The 20,530-nt window shown below is 38.7% G+C and overlaps 2 protein-coding genes and 1 long non-coding RNA gene across 3 annotated transcripts in view; all 3 read right to left on the minus strand.

Annotated features, from left to right (window-relative positions):
• Window positions 1–20,530, minus strand: part of LOC126912275 (uncharacterized) — a 41,874-nt gene that overhangs the window by 5,718 nt on the left and 15,626 nt on the right. The gene's annotated exons all lie outside the window — the stretch shown is intronic.
• Window positions 1,816–17,154, minus strand: LOC118278383 (uncharacterized). The gene is made up of 9 exons (XM_050703772.1): window positions 16,983–17,154; window positions 15,257–15,396; window positions 12,410–12,474; window positions 11,296–11,445; window positions 9,849–9,934; window positions 9,164–9,243; window positions 8,108–8,200; window positions 7,580–7,664; window positions 1,816–2,450 (listed from the first exon to the last, which is right to left on the minus strand). The coding sequence occupies exons 2-9, from the start codon at window positions 15,389–15,391 to the stop codon at window positions 2,323–2,325; spliced, it is 822 nt and encodes a 273-aa protein (XP_050559729.1). The 5' UTR covers window positions 15,392–15,396; window positions 16,983–17,154; the 3' UTR covers window positions 1,816–2,322.
• Window positions 3,274–7,122, minus strand: LOC118280374 (uncharacterized). The gene is made up of 2 exons (XM_050703762.1): window positions 6,720–7,122; window positions 3,274–4,005 (listed from the first exon to the last, which is right to left on the minus strand). The coding sequence occupies exons 1-2, from the start codon at window positions 6,889–6,891 to the stop codon at window positions 3,329–3,331; spliced, it is 849 nt and encodes a 282-aa protein (XP_050559719.1). The 5' UTR covers window positions 6,892–7,122; the 3' UTR covers window positions 3,274–3,328.

A 20,530-nucleotide genomic window follows, 5' to 3' on the forward strand; every position in this document is an offset into this window, starting at 1 on the left:
GGATAGGTTGTAATATAATTTATTTTTTAATTGTTATAAATTCGTAATTCGTAGCTTTCTTTAGTTTTAAGTTAGTTTTCATCTTAAGTTCGGAAAGATTATAATATTTCTTTAGTTTAAGTCCGTTTTTAAACTATTTTTTCAATGCCCTAAGTAAGTATACATCTATTAAATTCAAACGCAGAGCTCATTATGTTGATTTTTGAAGAGTTCCCTGGAATATCTTCCACATCTCATTTTTGAAGAGATCCCGCGAGATCGGGAACTATGTGGTTAAAACCAAAAATTTGCCAGAAGTCACTATTCCACGCGAACGAAGTCGCGGGCAAAAGCTAGTAACTAATAAAAGTCGTGGATTGGCGGTTTCAAGCGGAAAATTTCATTTTGCGATGTCATACATCGACAAGATACTATTTTTAAAGGTTTAACTTTATTTGCTCATAGATAGCGCTACGTGTATCAGATTATCGATATCTTATTATCGATAGTTTCAGTTAGCATCCCCTCTCTAGTCGAAAATAAAACATAGGTGCGCTTCGAGGAAATAAAAATTAATATTTTTAATAGTTCCTTGAAGCGCAACTAACGGGTGCGCTTCGAGGAATAAAATAGGTGCGCTTGGAGAGGTGCGCTTCAAAACAGTTGCGCTTCGAGGAATACCTCAAAAGTTTGTGTGTTTGTAACTCAATCAAGGGATTGGGATAAAATTTGTACCAGATTATAGTCTTTTTTTTAAGGGTAAAATCATCCAATGACTTCTCCCGCCTTGCCGGTTAGGTTAGGACTACCTTGCGGGTTACCGGGGCTCCGGCTCGAAGAGCAGGAGTAGGAACGGGGAGGTGTTTAATCAGTAAGAGTTTAACACTCCCTCTCGCCTCGCTCAAGGCGGCAGAAGTCACCGGAAAATCTTTCCCTCTCAAAAAAATAATAATAGGAAGCATCGAAATTCCGATCCGTTAGCACACTGCATCTTTACTTCTAAGTACATATACACAATATTTCTTTTTATAATTAATTAAATTTTCATGTTTATTTGAATATTGATATCTTCAGTGTTCAGTAACGCGCTATATCTAGGATTAATAATTACAGGAATATTTAAATCATATAATTTTAAATATCGGGTCATTTTGACCCTAGAGGGTAACTTTGATCCAAATTCTATAACCAATAGGAATGCAGAACATTAGGGTAACGTATATTAGTTTTTCATTAGTCTAAACGTTCGGGTCAATGTTACCCCTAGGGTCAAAGTGACCCGATCTTACGGTATGTATGTTTTTAAATATCCCTGTGTATTATAAATAGTGACTATTGTCTTATTTCATTTTGTGTGGGAGTGGGAAATGGGAATGGCTACCAGTACCCCCTTAGTATGAGTTTGCTTTACGTTTAAAGTAAATGAATCGAGACCGCGTTCGGCGTTGTGATTGGCTCGAATGAAGCAACTAATCAGAGTGCGAAACGCGGTCTCGTTTCGATTTCATTCAACGTGAAGCAAACTCATATTAAGTAGTCTGATAGTTGACGGTAAGTGAGGTAAGGGGTAAGGGGATTAAAGATTGCGTGTGGAGATGGGGATCAAAATTGGGTATTTGCTAGTCTCATTCAACTATGGTTTGTAGTGGCGGTAGCGAGTTGTGAGTGGCATGTGTTATAATGGGGGGTGGAGTCAGGGTAGTGGTGTTTGGGCAGCGGGTAGGGGGATTGGGTTGTAGGATGTTAGTAAATGTTTAGGGGGGCGTTCAAGTATTACGTAATGCAATTTGGGGGGAGGGGGTGTCTTGAAAAACCTCACGTTTCGTTATAAGGGCGAGCGCCTTTCTTACAAATGGAATAAAAACTGTAACTTATTATTAATTATGACATTAGGTTAAAAATGATTATTTGAGCATTACATAACGTTTAGAGAGAGGGGGTGTCTCCCCCCCCCCCGCTCTCCTCTATACATAAAAACATTACGTTTATTTATTTATTTAAAGTAAAATAGTACGTTGCGTTTCCAGAGGGGGAGGGGAGAGTGCCGTGGGCAAAATAATCAACAGTTGCGTTACGTACTTACTTGAACGCCCCCTTATGGGGTTGTAATGGATAGTGGACTTTGGACTAGCATTAAGGTAGTGGATCTTGAAAAATAGTGGACTTCAAAAAATGGTAGTGGATTTTGGACTAGTGGTAGGGTAGTGGACTTTGAAATATGGGGGGAGTGGACTGCAGACAATGCTCAGTGGAGTTGAGGACAATGGATCCGGACTCTAGTCGTGTAGCTTGCAGCAATAGGTGGTGGCATAGACCTGGTGGCGGGTGTGTGGCACCCGGCGACTAGAAGGGCGCGGGCTCGTCGAGGGTGTGGAGCCAGTTGAAGATCATCATGTTCCGCTCGTACTTGGACAGCGGCCGCCCGCGCTCGCGCTCTAAATCCGCCGCCGTCAGCGCTAGGGCTGCCGCTTCTGCGGATGAGAAGATGTACGGTTAAAAAATGGTTAATTATGTTAGATTAGGCCTCCTACGCACTGGCGACCATAGACGCGGCCATGGTCGCCGTTGCGTAGGCAAGCGCGACATGTGGACGGCCGAAAAATTTGCAGTCGACTTCCAAGGGTGTGTCAAGATGGACGTGCAGAAGATAATCACGCTAACTGTGCTTGTGTATTTACTACGAAAACGAAAACGGAAGATTTCACGTAAAATACAGTTTTGGGTGCATCCATTACTTTGCGAGAGAAAGACTAAAGGATTATATTATACTTATTTTTTGGATTTAAAAATGTATGAGAAGAGATTCTTTAATTACATGAGAATGTCAACGAATACTTTTAACCTGTTACTGGATACAATAAAACCAAAAATTACTGGAACTGGTAACAACTATCGGAAATGCATTCCAGCAGAAGAAAAATTAGTAATAACAATAAGGTAAGCTTTTTCTTTTTTAAATACAGAATGTTTAAAAAATACGTGATATATTTTAAAGGGTGTTTCGGAATGGAGTATTGTGTACAGGAAAAATAAAAATAATGTGATAGGGCCTTTTTTTACTTAAACTGCTAAATGGATTTTTTTGTAAATTTGAATTATACAAGACTCGTTTCTGAATCGCCGTAAACCACCACTGTTGTGTTTTTCACAACAACCTGTAAAATTCATTGACCAAGGGTTTGCCACTTTAAAAAATTTATGAACTATTGTTCAGTAGTATTCTATTTTACGACTTTGAAAAGGAGAGGAAAAGGGCTTGCTTATAACATGTTTTTAAATATTAAAAAACTGAAGTAGATAATCAAATTATTTGTATTTTCATAACTTAAAAAATGGCAATTGTGAACAATTAATCATTGAAATTGGGAAATAGGTCTATCATTTCTGAATTTTGAGAAATATCAGAATAATGAGTATGATTATCGCTGTAATTTGAATCATCTGATATCCTGTTGGTAGTAGAATAACCTGAATAACTCGGTCGATTAGGGTCATATTCTTGGTCGTTAAGAGTATTGAAATTACTTGAATAGTTTATGCGCGCTGTTGTAGGTGTACAGTTCGGTTGGTATTTTTCTATAATTTCCATGATTTCCATTTTCGCTTTGGTCTTCATTGCAGCAGGGATTGTTTGAAATCTTTCGAGGAGGGATAAAAGAAACAGTCTGTCACAATTTGAATCATTCTGTGTAGTCGCTATGGTCTTTTGCAGAACTGAAATTAGAGGGTCTGTATCGGATTCTTCGTTTGGCATTTTTTTCTTCCTTTTTGTTCTAAGCGACTTTGATGCAGACTGTTGAGTCTCAAGATCAGAAGATCTTGCACTTTTATTTTCTTGACTTGCCTCTTCGAGACTATTTTCTGTTGCGTTTGTGTCCAGCACTGATTTCAAAAACAGTAATTGGTTGAAATAGGTGTATTGTGATTTACGTTTTGCAGCAGAACCACTTTTGACATCTTTAAGACGGCGCAGCTCTCTTGTGAAACAGTCTCTAAGGTTTTTCCATCTTTTTTGGAGAGTAATGCCTGTAAATCAATAAATAAATGTATTACATATTACAAAACTAATATTATGATTATTAATGTGAATTTTATTTTCAGGTATTTGGCTACTGGGTGTTCTTTATCTCATATAAGTCATGAATACCGTATAGGGCTTCCTACAGTATCGGAAATAGTATTTGATGTTTGTGAAGCAATATGGGAGATATTAAAACCAATTGTGATGCCACAATTGACCAGAGATAAGTGGATTCAAACGGCTGAAGGTTTTCAAAAATACGCCCAATTTCCTAATTGCATTGGAGCCATCGACGGCAAGCACATTAGAGTTATCAAACCACAACATTCGGGATCTCTTTATTACAATTACAAGAATTATTTTTCAATCGTGTTACTTGCAATATGTGATGTATATTATATCCCACAAAAACATTTCATGTTAAATGTTGCCAAGACGAGACCATATAGCTCGCACTGTCAAAAAGTAATCAGATCCCGTGTAGAGCCAAGTTTCTAACCCTATACTTTTGAACTGGCGAGTCGGCCGCACGGACTTTTTGCTATTCGTCATATGGGCTTAAAAATCTATTCAATCTTCTAAACTCTTTCCGTGCGGCCAACTCGCCAGTTCAAAAGTATAGGGTTAGAAACTTGGCTCTACACGGGATCTGATTACTTTTTGACAGTGCGAGCTATATGGTCTCGTCTTGGCAACATTTAACATGAAATGTTTTTGTGGGATTTCATTTCTTTTTGTAGGTTGCTTATAATAGAAAGATAAAATGAGCGACAAATTCACCTACTAAACTACTAAATTTATAAGAAAATTGCAAACGTAATCCTAATACTTTTTATCAATGAAAATTAAAACACTAGTATCTAAACCTTTACCTACTAAACTACTAACAATTAAATATTAGGCAAATGGTTTTTTTCTCCGCGATAGCAAACTTTTAAATCACCGAAAACTTTTCATTCAACGAGACAACCGTCAACGACGTCTGCCCTCGCGCGTCTGCCCGCGTTCGGGTGCCGCGCTCGCTGACGGGCCGATTATTTTTAGCTACTGCGCGGGGACGAGGGGGCAGGCGGCGGGCGTTGGCGCATACTATACTTACGATGCTTATGTTCAAAAGTATAGGTTGATTAATAAACACTTACCGAAGTCAAGTGTAGTAATATTATTCATATCTAAGTACTTATGGGTAGGATAATGTTTTGATTTGATGAAAAGTTTGTGTTCTATGTACTTGTGTATAATTTTCAGATCTCAAGCAGGAAATAGGGAATTAAGTTTCCCTATTTCAGATTTTTACCCCTCCGCGGCCGCATTCAGACCTCTAGCGTCAAAAGTTGCGGAAGTCTCGAACAAACTTTCACCCCTAGTTTAAGGGGTTGGGGGTAAAAGTTCCAAGTTTTAGGATTTTTTTGTTGTTTGGGTACTAATACTAGCTTACATACCAAATTTCAGTTTTCTAGGACTTCAGGAAGTACCTTAAGAATTTTGTTGATCATCAGTGAGTGAGTGAGTGAGTGACGAAATCGGGGTATTTTAGATATCAATAAAATCTAAAGTATAAGAGCTATGCAATTGAAACTTTAGAGGTTTATTAAGTCTACCACTGACATTATATCCTGAAAATTTTGTTTATCTGGTATAACCCAAACTCAAGTTATGAAGGTTCAAAAATACGACGAAGCGCTTCGAGAAAAGGTAGGTAGTGCCCTTGCGCTTGCGCTTCGCTTGGCTCGTCTTGGCGGGGGCACTACCGTGCCCCCAGAAATTTCTTTACGTAGATATTGGAGCATACGGCAAATGCAGTGATTCGTCAATTTACAAAGACTCTGTATTTTATCATAGGCTTTTAAATAATGATCTCGATATTCCGAGCAATAACCCCATCAAAGAAAATGGCCAATCAATGCCGTTCGTTTTAGTGGGTGATGAGGCGTTTTCACTATCGGAACATATGATGCGACCGTATGCTGGGAGAAACTTGAATAATGTAAAGACTAATTTTAATTATCGACTATCCCGTGCCCGCCGCTATATTGAATGTACATTTGGAATATTAGCCAATAAATGGCAGATTCTTCACCGACCCCTAAACGTCAAGAAAGAATTTGCAGTTGTGATTATAAAAGCTCTATGTGTGCTTCATAATTTTGTGCGAGAAAGAGACGGATATGATTTTAAGGACACGTTAACTGTACCAGAGACTTTATTTGAAATACCTGCATGTTTACCTAATAGAGCAAATAGAACATCAACCGAATATCGAGATATATTCGCAAACTACTTCAGTACCGACGGTCGCTTGCCCTGGCACAATTTGTAAATATATGGGAGCGTACCTACGACGGCTGGTCAGTTTGTGCGTTGAGGCACTTGCTCGCCGCGAGCCGCCATTGCGCGCCGTAAACAAAATGGCGTCAAACGCACATGCGGTATGAGTAATCTTTTCAAAAAGTTATTCCAATCATTACGAAAACCTGGGAAATTTTAGCAAATAATTGTCAAAACTCATGTGCAAAGCGAAAAATAGTAGAAATAAAATAGTTATACTTTTGACAATTACCTATTTGCTAAAATTTCTTAGATTTTGAATGAACGGAACAACTTTAAAAAAAACACTCATGTCACATATACGTGTCGAATGCTACTACAGCACCTGCTGCGTTTATTATAGTTCATCGCATTATTAATTTACTTAGGCATAATAAAATAAAATACTAACCAAGTTCTGCCTTTTCTTTATCTTCCATGGATTCACCGCCAAATATATCGACCAGTTCAAGCCACAACTGCCGCTTAACATCTTTATTGGAGTAATCATTTGATTCTAAATCCCATAAACCTCTTCTATTTTCAACTTCAATTATGAACCTTTCCGTGTCGAAATTGGCCATTGTAAAATAATCACTCTGTAGCTAGCTACACGTGTGGTCGCCGCGGCCGATGCGGTAGCACTGATGAATTGTAATACAGAAGTGATGTTCTCGACGGCCACGATTGGCCGCTGGTCGCGTGCCATCAAATTGGCCGCTGGTCGCTGGCCGCTAAGTGCGTAGGGGCTATATAGCGATTGCTATAAAAGTCCAGAATTCACTGGCCGCCGCGGCCAGGTCGCGGCGGCCATGGTCGCCAGTGCGTAGGAGGCCTTATTCGTTGGGATAATTTATTTACGGCCGTACTCAGAGTTATTTATTGGTTACGTAACCCAGTCCTTAGCAATTGTTTTCAGAACAAAATCGTTACTAAGGAATATTTACTAACTACTAATAATAACGGGTTAGGTAACGAGTTAAATATTGTAATAATATTTATAATAATTTTCTTGATGAGTCAAACTCAAGACAATTTTTCAATCAAAGTACCAATTTGTCAATGAATGAGTAAGAAACATAACTTAATTTAAGAAATAAGAATGAGTAAGACTTTACATGAATTAAGATCGGTAACCTTGCCCTTAATTTGCTGTCTCTTTGTAAGGAATATCTATTAAAGAATTTTGTCGATTTTGCTGGAATTTTAATAGTAAAGTAAAGATTTTAAAGTTTGTTAATTGTTATTTCCTAAAAACAAACAAACACATACCGGGGTGTACGATCCGGGTGTGTCTCTGCGTGGGGACCGGCAGACTCACGCCGCCCGCGCCGCCCGCTGCCAGCGCCGCCGCCGCCTGGGGGGAGGGGGGGAATTCACAATTAATTCATCAATTAAAAGCAAATAATTTACCTGAAAGTTTGAAAAAATCTCAATTTTAAAGTGTGGAAGAGCCATTCGGCACTGCTGGGCACGGCTCGACCGGAGTGATACCACGGCCATAGTACACCGACGTGGAACAACCACAGCGTTGTTTCACGTCGGTTTTACGTCGTTCCAGTTACCTCACCCACAAGTGAGGTTACTGCACATGTAACGCCTCTGGTGTTTCAAGTGTCCATGGGCGGCGGCGATTGCTTACCATCAGGTGATTCGTCTTCTCGTTTACCTTATATCATAAAAAGGAAGAAAGCTATAACCATAGCTAACCGTCGCTGATTTGGGTACACGACACCCACGGGACGATTTTAAAAAATAACTTTATTTATGCCTGTAATAAATGAATAATAAGTATCGTACCTCGAGTCGGTCGAGGTTGAAGTCAGACTGCGACATCCGCTCGAGCGCCCGGTACGTCGTCAGCAGGCGACGCTTTATGTAGCTCTGCCGGACCTGGGGGGGGGGGGGTTACACGTATTATTCATATGTATATACAATGTGATAGGGGCGAGACTTCTAACCCGTTAAGGCTGAGTACTACATCTAATTTTATCGACAAAAAAATAATATGGGGGGTTGAACCCCTAATTGAAAATATTGAAAAATAGTGATTTTTTCGGTAAAAATAATTCACAAATGATTTTTTTCTCACCAAAACATTATCAAACATATGAAAAAAGTAATGAATTAGTTAGCCAAGGTTATTAGCTACCGTTTGTCGTTTTTTTTTTGTTTCTACGACGCATACAACCTTTGACATCAAAAAAAGTAAAAAATATATTAAAATAGCCATAACTTTTAGGGGGAGGGGATTCGACCCCTTCGACCCCCACTTTTGTCGATAAAATTAGGTGTAGAACTCAGCCTTAACGGGTTAGAAGTCTCGCCCCTATCACATTGTATAAGTGGAGGAAGGCTATTGTTCCTGAGTACAACACATTGCTATCTTTTGGATAACATTTGTAGTCGTAAGTAGTGATGACAATAACATAATATCTTTAAGGCAATAGTTCGGTTATGTCGCTGAAGTGGCGTGGTTGAGTCCGTTCGGTTTCAACCGCTCTATTCGGCTCCTACTGGTCATAGAGCAATGTTTTATAATCCATAGCTTTCCATAGACAACGCAAAAATAATTATTCAAATCGGACCAATAGTTCCGGAGAGTAACAATCAAACAAGGTCCTCAAATTCAAAGTCAAAAAAAATATTTATTCCAAATAGACCAGGAAGACACTTTTGAACATCAAAGCAAATATAATAATGTTATAAAAAGTCTGTCTGTCGGTCAGTCCTCTAGTTGCTCTATTTGCTCGTTCCAAAGTATAGATTCCTATGGAGAAGAACGAGCGAGAAACTCCATAGGTTACTCTTTTCAAATGTATATACATATTAGCATAGATATGAAAGAAGCCATACCTTCTTATTATCGCTGAGCAGACACCGCTGCGGCTGCACGAGCTGCGAGCGCTGCGGGGACGGCAGCTGGGACCCACCCACTGGACGGACGACATACATTCATTGGGGTACAACGCACATAAATATTATAAAACTACGTTTGAAAAATCCGTCTTCAAAAGCCATAAAATAAAGATACGTGTTAAAGTGTGAACCTCCATGGTTTTAATTCGGGTAATATACCTAAAACCGTCTCTTACGGGGATGTCGAAGTTTACGCAACCCCCTAACCCCTCCCCCCAAATAGTGTTACTAACATAAAATTTGAACGTCCGTATTGTAGGGGTATAGTATTTTTCACGCATATGTCTGAAAAATACTAAGTTGAAAACCGCATTTAAATCGGTTCAGACGAACACGAGATAATCGCGCAGAAACATACATATATACTGCTCCTTTTTTTCATTTTTCCTTTCATCTGTATATATGTAGTATGTACATAACCGTACGTATGTTAGCGTGCAATTATCTCAGGATTGCCTGAACCGATTTTGATGCAGTTTTCTAAAAAGTATTTTTTACACTTTCTAGCAGGTTTTAGTATATTAATCGACTTAAAAAAACAGGAGAATCAAGTCGATTTTTCATTCCAATATTTAATGTTATTATTTAAATAATTTCATTATTTATTATAAGTGGTACGTACCAGCCACCCAGGTGCTACAGGACCGTGATGCTGCGCTCATGGTGAGAGCCTCCAGGGCTGCGGAGAGGCCCACTTCTGATGTAGCACTGTAGTGTAGAATAATAGATTAGTCATTTATTTCTGAGTATATGGTATACAGCGACATATTAATATAGTATAAATAGTTTCACATACACTACCCCTGGCGGTGCAGAAATATTATGTATAGGAAGAACATAGTTTTTATTTAAGTTTAAATAAAATAACTTTAAAGGTTAATCAGAGAATGTTACTGCCAGTTTTCTGTCACATAGCTTATCCTTCAGTCGGGTACAAGACGGTGAGTGATGGTATTTCGGACCATTTGATACTTTAAACATTCAGTTATGTAGTTATATAAGAGATTTAATAAATTCAAATAATAATAATATGTTTACAACTAGTTAATAAGTTAACTATATTGTACTACCTAAGATTATTGTATAATATCACCTACTGTAATAAAATTGCTACGTCCTAACAGGGTTATGTACAAATCGTATAAGTCTGCACATTATGCAAGAAGTAAATAAATATATGAAGAGTTCCTCCATTTTCGATTTACCGAGATTCGACTACATAAGCATTACTTCTAAACAGTCGTGTAGTGAGTACATACCTCCGCAGCGGCAGACAGGGCTCCCGGCTGGCGACGTCGGCGGCGCTGAAGGAGCGCCGCAGTAGTGTAGTGAGTACATACCTCCGCAGGGGCAGACAGGGCTCCCGGCTGGCGACGTCGGCGGCGCTGAAGGAGCGCCGCAGTAGTGTAGTGAGTACATACCTCCGCAGTGGCAGACAGGGCTCCCGGCTGGCGACGTCGGCGGCGCTGAAGGAGCGCCGCAGTAGTGTAGTGAGTACATACCTCCGCAGTGGCAGACAGGGCTCCCGGCTGGCGACGTCGGCGGCGCTGAAGGAGCGCCGCAGTAGTGTAGTGAGTACATACCTCCGCAGTGGCAGACAGGGCTCCCGGCTGGCGACGTCGGCGGCGCTGAAGGAGCGCCGCAGTAGTGTAGTGAGTACATACCTCCGCAGTGGCAGACAGGGCTCCCGGCTGGCGACGTCGGCGGCGCTGAAGGAGCGCCGCAGTAGTGTAGTGAGTACATACCTCCGCAGTGGCAGACAGGGCTCCCGGCTGGCGACGTCGGCGGCGCTGAAGGAGCGCCGCAGTAGTGTAGTGAGTACATACCTCCGCAGTGGCAGACAGGGCTCCCGGCTGGCGACGTCGGCGGCGCTGAAGGAGCGCCGCAGTAGTGTAGTGAGTACATACCTCCGCAGTGGCAGACAGGGCTCCCGGCTGGCGACGTCGGCGGCGCTGAAGGAGCGCCGCAGTAGTGTAGTGAGTACATACCTCCGCAGTGGCAGACAGGGCTCCCGGCTGGCGACGTCGGCGGCGCTGAAGGAGCGCCGCAGTAGTGTAGTGAGTACATACCTCCGCAGGGGCAGACAGGGCTCCCGGCTGGCGACGTCGGCGGCGCTGAAGGAGCGCCGCAGCCCGAGCTGCGCACACAGCGCCGCGCACCCCGCCAGCAGCTCGCGGCACTGGTCCGCCGCCAGCGGGAGGGACGACGACGACGGACGTCTGGGGGGAGGGGGGGACACGGTGACTTTTCTCGCCTTGGGCGGGCGAGAGGGAGTGTCAGACTCTTACTGACTAAACACCACCCCGTTCCTTCTCCTGCTTTTCGAGCCGGAGCCCCGGTAAACCCGCTAGGTAGTCCGCAGCTCCGGAAACTTCATGCGCCCCTAGGGGTAGGCAGAGGCAGGCTTATGTATGTATGGGGAACAACAACATATGTAATTTCAAATGAACTTCTCCCCCAAATCCCCAATTCTATAATACATACATACTGCCTCCCCCTTCGGGGATTAAAGGTTTGATGACCTTTAATCCCCGAAGGGGGAGGCAGAGGTGCGTTACGCCACGTAATGCCGCTACATTATGTACATCATTTGTGTTATAAGTTCCATATAATAGGGGGTGAGTCTATTGCCATATACTGGACACAATGCCAGACTCCATGCTGCTACTGAAAAATTTCGAAATACCGAAAAAAGCTCAGTAATATTTTGCCTGACCCAGGAATCGAACCCGAGACCCCTTGTTCGGCAGTCGCACTTGCGACCACTCGACCAATGAGGCAGTTCAATCAAATCCTCCCCCATAATCCCCATTCCTATAATACACACCAACACTACAATAACACCCCAATACTACAATATGTGTAGGAGAGCCATGCTTCGACACTGCTGGGCCGGCTCGACCGGAGTGATACCACGGCCGAGCAGTACACCGACGTGAAACAACCGAAGCGTTGTTTGAGTGAGGTAACCGGAGGCCAAATTATCTAATCTTCCCAATCCCCGCTTCCCAACAACCCTTAAATTCCTAACCCCCAAAAGGCCGGCAACGCACTTGTAACGCCTCTGGTGTTTCAAGTGTCCATGGGCGGCGGCGATAGCTTACCACCAGGTGATCTGTCTGCTCGTTTACCGGCTTATACCATAAAAAAAATAGTTTACATCATAATTAAAACGGTACTCACTTCAAAGATTTACTATCTGGGTTGGGGCTTGCCACTCGTAGCGACGGGTCTGGACCCTGCCCCGCCTGGAAATATAATTAGAAAAAAAAATGCATAAGAGTATGATAGGTTAGAGGCCATTCATAAATTACGTCACACGAATTTCATGATTTTTGACCCCCTCCCACGTCCTTGTTACAATTGGTCACATTTGTGAGACCACCCCTCTCTAGTGTGACGTCATATTTTATAATTTTACATCTAGAAATAGTTATTTTATTAAAATAGCATTTCCGAAATTTGTTTTATTTCAATTCATTTATTTTAGTAAAATTAACATAACATGAGTTTTTCGATAATAGTTCCAAGTTCGTATTTTAATAGTTAGATTATTCATAATAATTAAAATGTGATGTCACAAAATTTTACTCGTCACATAAAGTCACACTTCGTCAACCCCCTCCCCCCCTAAACGTGTGACGTAATTAATGTATGGCCCCCTTAGGTATTATCAATATTTAAAGGCTATATTGTCAATTTGTTTTATGATTACAATTAAATATTTATTAGTACGGAAATATATTCTAATTCTAAACTGTTATTATTTACAACAGACAATATTTCTTAATATTTTATTTAAATTGTTTAACAAAAAGTATTTAAATTGAAAATGACGGTTGACACAAATCCACTATAAATACCGACGAATATGCCAGTATCGGAGTATCTGGGGGCACGGTAGTGCCCCCGCCAAGACGAGCCAAGCGAAGCGCAAGGGCACTACCTACCTTTTCTCGAAGCGCTTCGTCGTATTTTTGAACCTTCATAACTTGAGTTTGGGTTATACCAGATAAACAAAATTTTCAGGATATAATGTCAGTGGTAGACTTAATAAACCTCTAAAGTTTCAATTGCATAGCTCTTATACTTTAGATTTAATTGATATCTAAAATACCCCGATTTCGTCACTCACTCACTCACTGATGATCAACAAAATTCTTAAGGTACTTCCTGAAGTCCTAGAAAACTGAAATTTGGTATGTAAGCTAGTATTAGTACCCAAACAACAAAAAAATCCTAAAACTTGGAACTTTTACCCCCCAACCCCTTAAACTAGGGGGTGAAAGTTTGTTCGAGACTTCCGCAACTTTTGACGCTAGAGGTCTGAATGCGGCCGCGGAGGGGTAAAAATCTGAAATAGGGAAACTTAATTCCCTATTTCCTGCTTGAGATCTGAAAATTATACACAAGTACATAGAACACAAACTTTTCATCAAATCAAAACATTATCCTACCCATAAGTACTTAGATATGAATAATATTACTACACTTCACTTCGGTAAGTGTTTATTAATCAACCTATACTTTTGAACATAAGCATCGTAAGTATAGTATGCGCCAACGCCCGCCGCCTGCCCCCTCGTCCCCGCGCAGTAGCTAAAAATAATCGGCCCGTCAGCGAGCGCGGCACCCGAACGCGGGCAGACGCGCGAGGGCAGACGTCGTTGACGGTTGTCTCGTTGAATGAAAAGTTTTCGGAATATTTCGGTGATTTAAAAGTTTGCTATCGCGGAGAAAAAAACCATTTGCCTAATATTTAATTGTTAGTAGTTTAGTAGGTAAAGGTTTAGATACTAGTGTTTTAATTTTCTTTGATAAAAAGTATTAGGATTACGTTTCCAATTTTCTTATAAATTTAGTAGTTTAGTAGGTGAATTTGTCGCTCATTTTATCTTTCTATCATAAGCAACCTACAAAAAGAAATGAAATCCCACAAAAACATTTCATGTTAAATGTTGCCAAGACGAGACCATATAGCTCGCACTGTCAAAAAGTAATCAGATCCCGGGTAGAGCCAAGTTTCTAACCCTATACTTTTGAACTGGCGAGTTGGCCGCACGGAAAGAGTTTAGAAGATTGAATAGATTTTTAAGCTCAAGCCCATATGACGAATAGCAAAAAGTCCGTGCGGCCGACTCGCCAGTTCAAAAGTATAGGGTTAGAAACTTGGCTCTACCCGGGATCTGATTACTTTTTGACAGTGCGAGCTATATGGTCTCGTCTTGGCAACATTTAACATGAAATGTTTTTGTGGGATTCAGTAGTCAGCTGCAGAACTGGAAGGATCTAACCACCACTAAGTTGAGTAAGCTATTTTAATTATTATTGTCTTATGTGCCCTTTTATTTTATTGTGTTATTTATGTATTTTGGTATTTGTATTACGTTATGTAATTATGTATTTGGTGACTGCACAGTTGGCACGGTGGCTGGGCAACTGGCTGCCGTGCAACGTGTAGTGGGTTCGATTCCTGCACGGATCAATTCTTTGTGTGATCCACAGATTGTTGTTTCGGGTCTGGGTGTCATGTGTATGTTAACTTGTATGTTTGTAAACGCACCCACGATACAGGAGAAAATCGTAGTGCAACTTATTTTAAAGAACAAAGAAGAATAAATATTTTGTAGGTTAATACATAAGTACTAAATTGTATACCTATGTGCTATATGTTTACATACTTGATACTTGATTATTGAAGTGTTATTGACATAGTTTTATTATTAATTATTAAGCAAGATAATGTACCCTAAATGTAAAATGGTTATTCTTTGTTTTTATTGATGCCTACCTACATAACTACCACCAGTGATATGCTAACTGAGTTTGTTTCCACACAGTACTTACCTATGTGTACCAATGAATATCATTGGTAGAAGCCAAACGCTTCTAAAGCAACGTAGCATAGCACATCTCTTGTGGAAAGCACCCTTTTTCAAATCTAACTATAATTCTTAAACCGTTAAGCCAATTTTGATAAAATGAACGACAAAAATAGACAAGAGAGAGGCTTGGAGAACCAGTGCTCACCTTGCAGGCCAGTAGCCGCAGCACCCTGGCGTCGGAGGCGGCGGACGAGACGCTGAACAGCGAGAGGTCCGTGGTGACGGACTCGTGGGACGGCGAGCGCGCCACGCCGCCGCGCCACGACTCGCCCGTGCACATGTCCACTGCAATATTACGACCAATTACATAACTTTTTTAAACATTGCCCCACTTTGGGGTTTTCTCCTGGCATGGGTCTGTTTAAAAGCTTAAAGTTCCAACCGTGCACTCAAAATTACATTTTTTTTTTTAATTTCATAGTTTATAGACATGGTGAGGCGGCGGACGAGACGCTGAACAGCGAGAGGTCCGTGGTGACGGACTCGTGGGACGGCGAGCGCGCCACGCCGCCGCGCCACGACTCGCCCGTGCACATGTCCACTGGAATGTTACAAGCACTTACATACACTTTTTAAACATTATTTTAACGTTTATAATTTTATTGTGATGTTCTCTTAGTATATTGTTTGGATGATTCGTCTATATAATTAGAATACAAATCAATTGATGAATAAAATGAAAAAATCTTGCATATTCTATGTCGCTGCAATATGACATGGTAACAGCTAATTTATTGTGCATGTTATGTTAGTTAGTCTTTAACTGATAGTCACACCGGTAAATGTATATTGTATACAGATTTGTCGAATGTATTGAGTATAAAGTTGTGCCTGACTTAAATAACAATTTGAAACTAGGAGTAAAAAGAATTGCATAGATCGGCATAAACCTTAGTGATCATAGGGAAAGTACTCAGAGGTCCTACAAAAAACACTACAAAAAGCTAAACTCCCAGTAAATTGATGCCGGTTGTGTTTACTAAAATTGCTTAAATTTTTGAGAATTTCGTAGTCGAAATTTTTTAGATGCAGACCTCCTCAATTGACTTTCATATCAGTCGATAGGAAGAAGAGAGAGCTATGTTATGAGTTCCATATATTAAGAAGTGAGCATAGCCATGAATCCTTACATTTTTTATTTGGAAAATAGCTATGAGCGCTGGATTGATGCCTGACTGTGATGGATATGATTTAATACTAGCTGACCCAGCAAACTTCGCACCACTTTGATATTTTTTTTAATCCTATCCTGGAGTTTTACAAATAATTCAAGACTTAAATAGCGAAATCAGTCCTGCCATTTTCTAGTTTGAGCGATATTTATCTTTAAAATTGTATTATTAAAACTTAATAGCAGAACGTTTCGCACAGTACCTATTTATAATTAAAAAATCTATGAACATTTTGGTGCAAATCAAAGGTTTATATTTGAAATTGAGTTATGATTGCGTTATTAACTGCATTTATTAATAAATAATACCGATGTGAATAAAATATTATATTTATTTATTGTTTTTATTGTGATGTAATTAAATCTACATGATATTAAATTAGATATCACATAGTACCGGTCGATATTTAATTTTCTAAAACGACTGAGCGTCATTGTTTCGTGATATACTTAATCAAATAATATCGTAAAAAGAAAAATTTTAACGAAGAGCGACGCCGTAACACTATTTGCGTCTTAGCGAAAATACACGCAAAACAGTATTTGAAAATATTTACAAAATAGATAAAATATTATTCGCATAACGAAATAAATTTCTTTTTGAAAAGGAATTGTATAAAAAGATTTAAATAATACAAAATCATGGACTTGATATCTGAAAATCGGTAATCATAACAATAACAAACAATTAAAAACTTGCCGCTTATGTGAGGATCCACGGTGAGGCCGTACAAACAAACTTGTGAAACAGGAAACTACAATCTTAATATTAAACCACTACAACTACGATATTGTCGCGATATTTTGTTTTATTGCAAAAATATTTTTGCAATTTTTCGATTTCCACTAATGGCCGGAACAGTTTGACAGATAAAAATGGGGCCGCCGATCAGTAGCGTTCGAGAAATCTGGTAATTTTAACGCTATTATTTTATTTTAACTCGCTAAATGAGACGGAAATCATACAAAATCTGCTAAAAAGTATGTTTCTCTATATAATATTATAATTATGATTCAGTTAGTTATAATTTTAAGATATAAATTTTATTTCAAAGATTCTTATTGGCATTTTTACTTTATAATTATTACGAACGCAACCTATTGTAAGCACTACACAATCTGGTAGGGTAATATTTTGCGTAATGTAAATAAATAATTTCTTATATTTCAGATATTAAAATAGATATTATAGTAAATAAAATAATTAGAAAAAATGAATTATTTCCACAACGATTAAAATATCGAATCAATATCTTTATAATCCTCAAAAACAGCATTATGTTTTTATTATACTACCAAATAGGATGGTAACCAATGCAAAGGTCAATCTGAGAAAATGAGTCACAAACGACATCTATTTAAAAGAGATACATTACGTGTATAGCAGTTTGGTCAATTAATCAAGAGATGGCGTAAGGATCAATTTAAAATCGTAATCGAGGCACAGATCTAGGCTTTTATATTGATTTCATTTATTTTTAATGTTAAACTAAGGAAATGAATTAATGAATTATTTGAATTTTATTAATTTTTAGATGTCCTTAATGAGTACTCTATATAAATATCACGCTGAAAGGGCCACAAGTCTTATATTCTATCTAGAATATTCATACTAGCTTGCACTAGTAGCTGACAAAATTGTCTCGAGCATAGTAAACAAAAGCCCATCGCCTTTTTATACATTTATTTCTTAAATCAATAAAAACAAACAAAGAAACAATAAAATCAAATTATACAATCGTTTTGTTAACTTTGTATTCAAATCTAGTCGTATAGAGATAGATAAAGTAATAATATACGACAAATCAGAGAGAAGCCACGTGTGTTACTTGTGTTTATCGATTCGAGCGGATTCCTGGAAGGCGGGCATCAAATGTTGACAAACTCGGATATCGCGCCGTTCACACTGGTTTACATGCCGCGCGGGAAAATGTCGATTTTTTTATGTTATTTTTTTCTTTAAAAAAACGTTGCCCCACATTATAGGATTTTCTCCTGTGTCGTGGGTGCGTTTACAAACATACAAGTTCACGTACACATGACACCCAGACCCGAAACAACAATTTGGGGATCACACAAAGAGTTGCTCCGTGCGGGAATCGAACCCGCTACTCGTTGCGCGGACCGCACCAACCGTGCAGTCAAATAAAATAGAAATACGCCCGAATACTGAAAAGCTACTCAATTTTAAGTTGTACTTAAATATTGTGCTATCTCTGTCATTTTACAAAGAATTAATAGGGACAGAACTAGTTTTGAGAACGTCTTTTGATTAGCGTTTGAGTATTCGGACAATAGAGAATTATAAGTGGAAAACGGCAATAGGGATGATGACGGGGTATGAAAATTAAACATCTATTTAGTCCGTCAGTTAGGTAATGAAACAATATTAGACACGTATTTTTTTATTTTGTCATATAAGATAACAATACTTAGATAAAACGAGTGGAGCGAATACGTCATTTCTACGTATAAAATGTACCTAGAAGTGACTTTACGCGATATTTCAAACCGATATATCTTCGAAAGTATTTGTTTTCGTAAGAAAATAAAAAATACGTGTGTAATGTTTTAAAATAATCTACAAGACGGACATTGAAATAGAAATTAGTCATCTACCCTATTAATGCTATAAAGTTAAATAATATTATCCCCGACATGTAATACTGTGCGAACGGTAATACCAACATATAAGTATAAACATTGAATACTTTATCAGCAAAATGGATGTTATGTTTTCTGATGTTGCCGGCACTGCGCGGCGGAACGACAACTTGCGAGCTTACTAGAATGTACAAGGTAGAGAAACTTAAAATGAATATTTGTTTTACCGAGTTATTGCTAAAGTAAGTAGAATAGTAGATACATTAATAATTTGAATTGGGCAAGAGATGTGGCGTTTGATTTACAAGTTGAACGGTGTTTTTTTTGGAAATTTTACCTTGAATTTTAACAGTTTTTGCGCTCAATTTTTTCATCGCTTAAAATTTTTAATCAAAATCATATTTTTAAATTCTCTTAACAACGTTTAAGACAAGTTTAAAATACAAAAAAGGAGAGAAAAATCAAACATCTAAGGTCTTATTTATATTCAGCCATGATCGTCTTCTTTCCTTTTATAAAACACAATACAAAATAATTAAACTATACACACACAATAACTAAATTATCTTAAACACTCAACCAATAAACTGAAACTTAAAAAAAAAACTCATACAACTAAAAACTAAAATCCAGTCATTACTCAAAACACCTGAATTACAAACACAACTACAACCGAACGAGGTTATACATAAAACATACACATACATACATAACTACACACTTATACATACATACATACATATACACACTAGTTTTATTCACTCCTCCACTAATAATATGCTTAGATTGTCCTGTTAGTCTGTTTGTTTGTCAATATTAATATTAAAACAAATTTTTGGTAGAGTCTCGTAAGGGCTGGTAGGAAAAGTATTATTAGGTACCTACATATTTTTTGACATATGTATCCCCATAAGTAAGTTAGTTTGTAAATATTTTTTGAAATATCTCCTCCATAAGTAAGTTATTTTGTAAATTGGGTAGATGATTCATTTCTATTTTAATGTCCGTCTTATAGATTATTTTAAAACATTAGACACGTTTTTTTTATTTTCTTACGGAAACAAATACTTTCGAAGATATGTCGATTTGAAATACAACGTGACGTCACTTCTAGGTATGTTTTATATGTAGAAATGACGTATTTGCTTCCACTCCTAAACTTTGATTCGTTTTATCTAAGTATTGTTATGTTATATGACAAAATAAAAAAATACGTGTCTAATATTGTTTCATTACCTAACTGACGGACTAAATAGATATTTAATTTTCATACCCCGTCATCATCCCTATTCTTCCGACAGATATGATAAAATATACTTTTTTGTTAATGCAGACTGTAAAACTAGCTTCTGTCATCGGTTTCACCCATGTTCCCGGGATAAAAAACTAACCTATGTATTATTCCAGACCATAATCTACCCCTGTACCAAATTTCATACCGATCCCTTCAGCCGTTTTGACGTGATTGAATAACAAACATACACACAAACTTTCACATTATAATATTAGTTGGTATTGGCCCACGATTTTCATTTATCATACTTCATGGCACGACTCCAAGCTTTAAAAACTACGTATGGGGAATTACCTAGGACTAAAAATAAATAATAAACAACCGAATACCTTTGAAAATTTGTTACCAGA

The sequence above is a fragment of the Spodoptera frugiperda genome, chromosome 24 (genome assembly GCF_023101765.2).
Source record: "Spodoptera frugiperda isolate SF20-4 chromosome 24, AGI-APGP_CSIRO_Sfru_2.0, whole genome shotgun sequence".
In the NCBI taxonomy this organism is placed as follows: Eukaryota; Metazoa; Arthropoda; class Insecta; order Lepidoptera; family Noctuidae; genus Spodoptera; species Spodoptera frugiperda.

Excerpts from the sequence above, each read along its gene's own strand:
- LOC118278383 (XM_050703772.1), bottom strand. The coding sequence starts at position 15,391 with ATGTGCACGGGCGAGTCGTGGCGCGGCGGCGTGGCGCGCTCGCCGTCC. Across the intron at positions 12,475-15,256 it reads TGCGGCTACTGGCCTGCAAG|GCGGGGCAGGGTCCAGACCC; the intron begins GTGAGCACTGGT and ends TTATATTTCCAG. Across the intron at positions 9,244-9,848 it reads CTGTAGCACCTGGGTGGCTG|TGGGTGGGTCCCAGCTGCCG; the intron begins GTACGTACCACT and ends TCGTCCGTCCAG.
- LOC118280374 (XM_050703762.1), bottom strand. The coding sequence starts at position 6,891 with ATGGCCAATTTCGACACGGAAAGGTTCATAATTGAAGTTGAAAATAGA. Across the intron at positions 4,006-6,719 it reads TAAAGAAAAGGCAGAACTTG|GCATTACTCTCCAAAAAAGA; the intron begins GTTAGTATTTTA and ends ATTGATTTACAG.